The sequence below is a fragment of the Arachis hypogaea genome, chromosome 17 (genome assembly GCF_003086295.3).
Source record: "Arachis hypogaea cultivar Tifrunner chromosome 17, arahy.Tifrunner.gnm2.J5K5, whole genome shotgun sequence".
NCBI classification, from domain to species: Eukaryota; Viridiplantae; Streptophyta; class Magnoliopsida; order Fabales; family Fabaceae; genus Arachis; species Arachis hypogaea.
The window spans coordinates 9,847,357-9,857,324 of NC_092052.1; the positions used below are offsets into that span (position 1 = coordinate 9,847,357).

Below are 9,968 nucleotides of genomic sequence, written 5' to 3' on the forward strand. Positions count from 1 at the left end.
CCAAAATGATGACTTTAAGGTTGAAAAGTGAAAATCGGCCGGGTTCCAGTTCGGTCAACGATTCTGGAACAGTTTTCAAATTAGCTGTTTTATCTATCAAACTGAATCGAAATTGTTGATGATTTTCGGTTGGACTAGTTTGACTGACCAGTTTGGTCTAGTTTTTAGAACCATGACTACTATTACTACGCAGATTTATAGATATTATAGTTATCACTTTCGTAGCCAACTAGCCATTGTATAGAATTATAGATGTAGTCTACTACTACTACTACTACTACTACTACTACGCAGATTCATAGGTATTATAGTTACCATTTTCTTATCCAATTAGTCATCGTATAGAATTATAAATGGAGTACTACTACGCAGATTCATAGGTATTATAGTTACCATTTTCTTATCCAATTAGCCATCGTATAGAATTATAAATGGAGTCTATTATTACATAGATCCATAGGTATTATTAGGGGTGTTTGCGGTGCAGTTTGGTTCGATTTTTTAAGAAAAAGCCATCCGATCCAATTTTATATTAGTAGTTCGGTTCGATCTTTTTACTGAGACCATTCAAACCAAACTAAACTAATTAAAATCAATTTGGTTTGATTCGGTTTGTTCGATTTTTTCAATTCAAAAAAGTATTCTGTTCTTATTATTTCCTATTACTAAAAGCTCTGTCCTATGTTACTTTTAACAAAAAGATATTCAACAAAATAACAAGTTTAATTTCACATAGTTATAAATAAAGTCATACAACATAATAACTAACAAAGATCTTTGATACAAGAAGTTCAACAACAAAAGAAATGATAATACAACAATCAAAAAGCATGAAAAGTTCAACACAACAAAAAGAAAAAAAAGTTGCTTCCATTAATTTTTCCAGCAAAGCAGTCATATTTTGATGTTCTCTATCAAGATAGCAAAACATTGTTCAGCAAACAAAGAACCTGAAATCAGAAACTAAGTTATAACACAAACAATTAAGTTATTATCCAATATCACTTACATGTCTAAGAAGATTGAGACTCTGATTTGGGATGCAAAAATCTCTGTTCTTCCTCCTACAAGTGACCTCAAGCACAATCACACCAAAGACAAACACATCCAATTTATAGCAAAAAATAAGAACAAAACCAAAACCTTAAACCAAGAATCACAACCAAAAAAATAATGAATTCAGAAATCAGAATAAACACACAAAAAAAGAATAAAATCAAAATAAACCCTGAAATCTAATAAAAATAGAACAAAATCAAAATACACTAAGAATAGAGCCATAAAACATCATAAACAAAAAATTCCCCAAATAAATGTTATTACCAATAATCATAACAAATTGAAAATTATCATATCAACAATCAGAAAATCAAAACCAAGAACCAAGAACCAATAATCATAATGAATAGAAAAATCATCATGTCACAACATAAAAAAATTAGAAGTTAGAATAGAAAAAAAGTTCAGAAAAATCAGATTAGACAAGAAATCAGAACAAAAATTGAACAAATCATATCTGAGGCTGAGAGACTGAGAACGATGAAGCACAACTGAGAATAATGGAGAATCACAACACTAAGGATGATGCGGCTGCTGAGATCGACGGTGCTGAGAACGACGACGCTGAGAGACACGGCTTCTGGATAGCGTGAGGCATCGACGGACGACGAGAAAGAAACGACAGTTGCTGGACGGCTGGATAGCGACGGCAAATAGGAGTAGAGGACTGTGACTGAGAGAGGAGTGTGCGTGAGTGAGAGATAGGGAGTGAGAGGGAGTAGTTTGTGTGTGTGAAAGAAAAGAGCAAGGAGAAGCGGCGTGAGTGTATAGTATTAGGGTTTAAGTTAGGGATATTTTGTAAAATTAATTTATATGTATATATACACCGGTTCGGTTCAGTTCAGGTTTTTAGTATCAAAACCGAAAATTGAACCGAACAAAAAATTGCAAAAATTTATTTTTTTTTGGTTTTTAATTTGTTCTGTTATCGATTTTTTCGGTTCAGTTGATCGCTTTTGTTCGGATTGATCGGTTTTGAACATCCCTAAGTATTATAGTTACCACCTTTTGTAGCCAACTAGCCATCGTATAGAATTATAGATGTAGTCTACGACTACTACTACGCAAATTCATAGGTATTATAGTTATCACTTTCGTAGCTAATTATCCATCGTATAGAATTATAAATGTATACTACTACTACTACTACTACTACTACTACTACTACTAATAATAATAATAATAATAATAATAATAATAATAATAATAATTTTTTTGGATTTTGCTTTTTCAACCTCGATCGAAGGTGTCGACCAAACTTGTATCAAGATCTCAATTCGTGAAGCAGATACGATTCATTTTTTTTGGGTTACTCTTAGGTTTTAAAAATCGTACCCAATAGAATTGTAAAAAAATCAACCATTATAAAAAACAAGAAGTAGAAAAGAATAAAATTAAAAAAATAAAGAATTAAAAATTATAATATTTGTATTAAAATATACAAAAATTAACAAGTGTTTGAATGAAAATAATAAAATTTAAATAATAGAACTGAAAATGACAAAAAAAAAAGGACTTATTGACTCATGTTTCTGTGCGTCAGTATGACTAAAAATTTTTAGAGTAAATGTGTGTGAATAAATAAAAATTTTCCTAAATTATTGAAACTAACAAAAAAATTCTAAATTAATTGTATAATCTTAAATTTCAAGTAAACTTGTATTATAAGTAGTCTTAACTTTAAATAAACTTAGATTTTAAATAGGTTTGAATCTTTAATAAACTTAAACATTAAATATAAAATAAGTTTACTATTAAACTTAACTCATTTTTATTTTTTTTTTAATTATAGTGTACTTTATGCGTATATAATTTTTAATTTTAACTGATGAATTTTTTCCTATATCCACTATTTGTGCCAAATTTCTGGCATAATAATAATAATAATAATAATAATAATAATAATAATAATACAAAATTTTATTCTCCTTATCCTACTCCTAAGACATAATAATATGGAGAACCTTACAAAATATTCAACTACTGTCCTAATTATTGGATACCAGATACAACCTTTTCTGTTCCTTATTTGATCATCAACTGTATCTAATTTAAATTAAAATTTTAGGCTATGAATATATTAAATATTTAGTCAACCCACTATAAAAATTCAGTTATTTTTGTCATTTATATTTTCCGTAATATTATTAGATGATAAGCTAGACTACAAGTAAAAGAGATTACTTTTCTTCTCCAAAGATGACGGCAACGGAGACGAGAGTGACCTTCAAGCCTTGTAAAAAGAAGAGGAAAAAAAAAAAACAGTTTGATACTTTGATGAATAAATTATTTTTTTAGACTTTTTATTTATGTTAAAATAATTTAAATGTTTAGACGGTCATAATTCGAATCCTAAATTAAATTTCTTATGCAAAATTAGAGATGAAAAGATATTGTAAAATCAGAAAATAATTCTAGAAATAGTGTTAAAAATGAATGCAGATTTTTTTTGTATGTGGTAAATAGTAATAAAATTTTAATTTATAATAATTTTGATGGCGAAAAAATTATTGTGTAGTTAGTGTTTGATATTTTAGTATGTATAATGGGATAAATAAAAATAAAAAATATGTCTAATGTATATTTTGTTGCTATTTTTATTTTTACTACTCAATAATTTATTGTAACAACTATAAAAAAAATCTCGTATGCAATACTGATAAGAATGATAATATAACAAGAAAATCTATTTAATTAATTGTAGTTCAATTTAACCCTAAATTAAATCTCTTATGAATTACTGATTAAAAAAGAATATAATATATATAAATAATAAAAAATAGATTTTACTAATTTGTATTCTAAATATATATATATTAAGATTATAAATTAAAAAGTTTTTATAAAAAATATAAAAAAATTAAATTTTAATATATTTATTTTATAATTTTTAAAAAATATTTAAAAATGATCACTAATAGTAATGATCCATATATTAGCTAAATTCTAGAAAAAAAAAACACATAAAGTTAGCACTTACCAAAACTGCGAGTATACCTAATCCTCAAACGTAACTATAAATAAATGCGAGATCATACATTTTAAGCACTCACTTAGCCACACTAATTGATAATTATTACTCACATAGTCACATCACTCACTCACACAACAGAATCACTATCTCAGTATCTCTTACTCGTTTCTCAAAAACGCTGCCGTTTCCACTTTCTCTTCTTTTTAATCTTCAATCATCTTTTGCTCTCCGGCTTCATTCGCTGCGCACGGCAACCGTACGAGTAACCATCACCACCACCACCACCACCGTGGCGTCTCTCTCCGCCATTACTCCAGCACCATGTCGGCGCCCAACCACGACTATCACAAATTCGACTGGCACTTCAACACGGAACTCGAGGACGAGACCATCGAACTCCGAGGCCGGAGGCTCATCTTTGTTATCGTCCTCTTCGTCATTATCCTCATCACCACCGCCTTCTTCGTCTACCTCCGCTGGATCTGCCGCTCCCGCGGCCTCATCCCGGTCACATCGATCCACCTCCGCCACCAGTTGCCGCCGCACACTCAACCTCAGTCCAACGGCCTGGACGCCGCCACCATCAAGAAACTCCCGATCGTGCTCTACCAGGCGCCGCCAACTGCGTCTGCGACAGATCTGAACCGCGGTGGCGCGTTGGAATGCTGCATATGCCTGAGCGCGTTCCGCGACGGAGAGAAGCTGAAGATTCTTCCCGGTTGCAAGCACCGGTTCCACTGCGAGTGCGTAGACAAGTGGCTCACGAATCACTCGAGTTGCCCGTTGTGCAGAGCTTCTCTCAAGCTCGCTCCTCCATTACCGAGGATTTTGTATCCAGAACCTCCCATTAGAATCACTATTAGCAATGAAGAACAATGAGCTCTCATTCAGATCTCTTTCTTTCTCTCTGTTCTCTATTTTTTTTCTTTTTAGTTTTTTTTTTAATATAAATTAGTATACATATTATTAATGATAATTTATTACGGTACTTGTTTTGGATACTCTTTTAGGGTAATTAAATTATGAGGTGTGAGTGTGTGACTCTGAACGTTTGGTTTTTGGATTCTGAGTTTATCTTTATTTTATTAGATTTACTGCAAAAATGTTTTACGGCGTTTGCTTTATTTTGGGTTTTGACTGCGTGTTAAGAGGAGACAGATAAAAATGGTCCGAGAAGAAATATGTTAAAGAATATACGTGTCTTAAAGGCACTTATTATTAAAAAAATAAATATATTTTATTTTATTTTTTATAAAAATATTTTTAATTAGTAAATTTTTAAGAGTATTACTTGTTCGTGCACCACTGCACGGTATTACTTATTATTCGTACAGGCTTTTAAATTTTAATGAGTAATTATATTTCAGGATTGAAGTTGTTTTAAATTGTAGCTTGTACTATTTGAATTAGCAATGTTTAAAATGCCTTTTTTTAATGGCTAGATATGGTAAATAAAGAAAAAAATTAAAGGAAAGATTAAGTATTGATATTATGCGCGTCTTCGCAAACCTTGATTAGTGTTCAAATCATGTGTTGTCAATTTTTAGTTGTCTTAAACAAATCTGATTTTTATTTTATTAAAGAAGGAAGAGAAGACAAGTGCTTAATAATTTCATCAAATAAATCTCTTTTAAAATCATAAAAGAAGTTTATAAACAAATATTGTGGGCTCCAAGAAATTCCATTTCACATGACTCAGGTCTAAGATAGTGCCATAGTGGACTTAGTTTATGAAAAATACTAAATTAAATTTTATTCCCACGTTGGATGATGGGGAACTTAAGTTCAAAAAGTTCACATAATTTTCTTCAATTGCCATTTTTCTGTTTGATAAAAGTCCCAAAAGATATTGCTCTTATGAGTCAGCTATGGCTGGGTGTTATGAGACAGATAATGCTCCTGTTTTTATTGGATAAATCATAAATCAGAGATGCTCAAATATATTGGGACTTTAGAGAGAATATAAAGTTACATTTGTGTTCTGTTTCGGTTTCGGCTATTCTACTTTTGCATTTTTATTTGTGGGCTTGTGGCTCTGTTTAATTGTACAACTTTATGATTAAATTTAATTTCAATTTGAGATATAATGTTTGAATATTAGACTTTATTACTTGTGTGTATAAAATATTTTCTCTTTCAAATCTTGTGTTTCCACTTTCTAGTTTCTACTATCCACGAGCTACCCACCAGCCATAACTGATATACACAGATACACTGTACGCAAAGTACCTCCCTTTATAATGTTTGTATTAATTAAATGTATAATATGCTAATGTTTATATAAATAGCAGAGATAGATTAACAATTTGAACTTTAGCCAATAATATGATTCTGCTGTAGAAAAGATAAGCCATATATTAACCAACCCATGATCTCATATACTTTTTTTAGTAGCAAGTTATCAGACTTTTGCAGGTAGAAACTAGAAAGTAAACAAATGCGAGGACTTACTAGAGAATTGTGGTAGTTGAACAATTTTCTTTTTAACTTTTTCATTTTTAATTTACCAATGGAGATAAGATTTTAATTGGTTGAGTTTCTAAATTTACACTGAAAAGAGTTCTTTATTTAGGTACGCAACTTGTACGAAGAAGAACTTGTTCTTCTAGGATGGAGTAAATGGATAATCGATTTAATTTTATTGCAATGTTTAGGGGTGTTCAAGATTTTGGCTTGTCCAAATTCGGTCCAAATCCAAGATATATTTTGTTGGATTTGGAATCACCATTTTTATCAGGTATTATTTTTGAGTCAGATTTGGTTTATATTTCAAGTTGTTTGGATCAATTTGAAAATTTTTTTATAATAAAAATATGTATTTTAGAATAAAATTAATAATATTATATTATATTTTTATATATTAATTAATATTTTTTATATTATATAATATTATTTTTATGTTAAAATAATTTATTTTAGTATAAATATAATATAATATCTGTTAAATTTAATTTTTAAAAATAAAATTTTGTTAGTTTAATATATAAAATTTATAAATTTATAAATACTAATTTTATATCAGATCGATCCATTACAATTTAATTTATTTTAAATTATTTTTAAATTGAATCAAAATAAATCCAATAAATTTTTAGAGTCGGGTCAAAATTTAATTAAATCTGTGCAGCCATGAGCATCCATAAGAATGCTTATACTAATACTTAAATAAAGGAATGTGTAAAAGCAAGCACGTTATCCCAACTACTACAAATATAAAATATGTAAAAGCATTACTTGATTTGGGCTAAGGATTAGTTTACGATAACCAAAACCCTAAAGGGGCTCATTTGTCTATTTGTCAAATTGGAACCCCACCAAAAGAAAGATTTTAAGATATATCATAATCTTTCTCTTCAAACACCAAAGCCAATGTTAGGATTAGGATCAACAAGCCTACACAAAATGGATAATTCTTTTGATAAAAAGTAATTAATTTGGTGAACAATGTAATTAAGGTTTTTTTTCCTATCTTTTTTCTTTTTATTTTCTCACTGTTTATTTAATATTTAAAGTTATAGAAAAACCATTTTTAACTTATTTGTTCTTTTTTATATTGTAAGTGAATGCTAAAATGAATCCTACTTGTATTATTTTGCTTCAATTCATTTATTTTTTAAAAAAACCATGATACAATATAATTGTAGTTACTAGTCAAAGTGCATAGAAATATAAATAAAACTAAATTATAAACAAATCATTCGATCAATCTCCATATGTTCAATGATGATTTGCCGTTATTGAGATAGAAGGGACTTGCTTTCCTTCTTTGTTTGTTTTCTGATTTCGATTAAATATATATGTATGAAAAAATACTATAACATTTAAAATAGCTCTATGGGGATAATAAAAGAAATAAATTGAAAGCTAACACCTTTTAGGAAATAATCAATTAATATTTCTTTTTACTCTTAAGTTTTGCCTATCTATTATTTTATTGACTAATTATTATTGGGTATGTCTAAAATGAGCACAATAATTATATATTTATTGAATGTGCCACATTTATTTAGACCTTTAGATTTGATTAGATGAAAATCAAAGGTTAATATAAAAGAAGAGCATTGATGGAGTCTAATAAATACAGAATATCCTAGTACATAAATAAATGCTTTAAATGGCAATACTTTAATACTTAATACTTTAAATGGCAACAAAATTTTTTATTCTTAAATAATTAAATATAAAACATATAAATAAAAAAATATGAGTAATTTTTATTCAATAAGATTAATTATTATATAAGAAATTTTTATAATATTAAAAAATTATATTAAAATAAAATTTTAAATTATAACATAAAAATATAAAATAATTAAAATTTTATTTTATATTACTTGACAAATAATTAGATTATTATATTCAAAATTTATTAATTAACTAATTTTGTTAAAGATATTACTATATAAAACAATTTTTCATCAAAATATTTCGAAAATATAATTTATTTAAAATATTATATATAATACTTGAAAATATTAACTTTTTTTATTTTTTTCAATTTTTTTTAGAAAAACAGAATAAAAATAATATAATTCTAAATACATGCATATCACATTATATATTTACTTATATTAGTAAGACCTAAACTAATCAAACTTACGTAATTAAAAATATAAAATATATAAATACAAAAAAATAAATATTTTTTATTTATTAAAATTAACATTTAAAGTTTTATAATATAATATTTAAATATAATAAGATTTTTTTATTTTTATTATTTCTAAGTATTTTTTTATTGTTTTAGTTAAAATTTTTATTCTCTGATTTATGAAAAATTAGTGTACAAATGTCATAATATTTTCAAAATACTTTTTTTTGTATTTATATATTTTATATTTATAACTGCATAAGCTTGATTAGTTTAGGTCTTATTAATATAAGTAAATATGTAATATGATAGGCATATTTTTAGAATTATATTATTTATTCTATTTTTTAAAATAAATTAAAAAATAAAAAGATTAATAATTTCATGTATTATATATAATATTTTAAATAAATTATATTTTTAAAATATTTTGATGAAAAATTATATTATATAATATCTTTAATAAAATTAGTTAGTTAATAAATTTTAAATATAATAATTTAATTATTTGTCAAATAATATAAAATAAAATTTTAATTATTTTATATTTTTATGTTACAGTTTAAAAAATAAATACAAAATATCCTTTATGCATAAATAGGGGTGACAAACGAGTTAGTCTGCTCTGTCTCCCGCCAAAAGTCCGCCATTTGACGGGCTAGTCTACCTCACCCCGCCTAGTGAGGCGTTTCCAATTTTCTACCCCGTCCCGCCAAATGGCGGACTGGCTGGTACAGTCTGCCAATTTTCTTTGAAAAAATTATTAAACCACTAAATATTAAAAAATATATTCACAAATATTTTAATAAAATTATAATTTTTAAAAACATAAAAATGTTATAATTTCTAAATTCACAAAAATGAAAGTTTTTATAATTTTAAATATCTAATAAATATAACCATTAACCAAGCTTTTTGAAAAAAAAAATAAAATTGACATTATCCAATTATCCAAAATATATAATTAAACATTATCCAAATCTCTAATCAATCAAACATATTTTAAATTATAACTTCAAATAAAATAGACAAACATTCTAAATATAAGCACAAAAATAATATTCTAAATTCAACTAATATGGGCCTGAATATTTTTTTTAATTTTTAAAAATAAAATTACGGCCCAGCAGGTAAGCCTGCCCCTCTCCACCAAAACCCGTGGGTTAGGTGATGTGAATTAAGCAGTTTTTTTTATTATGACCGTCCCAAATTTCTATCCGACCTGCCTTTTTTGACAAGTTATGCGGGCGATCCGGCAAGTTTCGCCCCGATTACCACCCCTATGCATGAATAATAATATGGTGTGGTAGCTAATGCAATTATAGAAACTGATATTTGTATTAA

General features: G+C 27.2%; 1 protein-coding gene across 1 annotated transcript; it reads left to right on the forward strand.

The window, feature by feature from the left end:
- The first annotated feature begins 3,929 nt into the window (after positions 1 to 3,929).
- Positions 3,930 to 5,081, forward strand: LOC112766721 (RING-H2 finger protein ATL66). The gene has a single exon (XM_025812614.3). The coding sequence runs from the start codon at positions 4,355 to 4,357 to the stop codon at positions 4,910 to 4,912; it is 558 nt and encodes a 185-aa protein (XP_025668399.1). The 5' UTR covers positions 3,930 to 4,354; the 3' UTR covers positions 4,913 to 5,081.
- Positions 5,082 to 9,968: the final 4,887 nt, after the last annotated feature.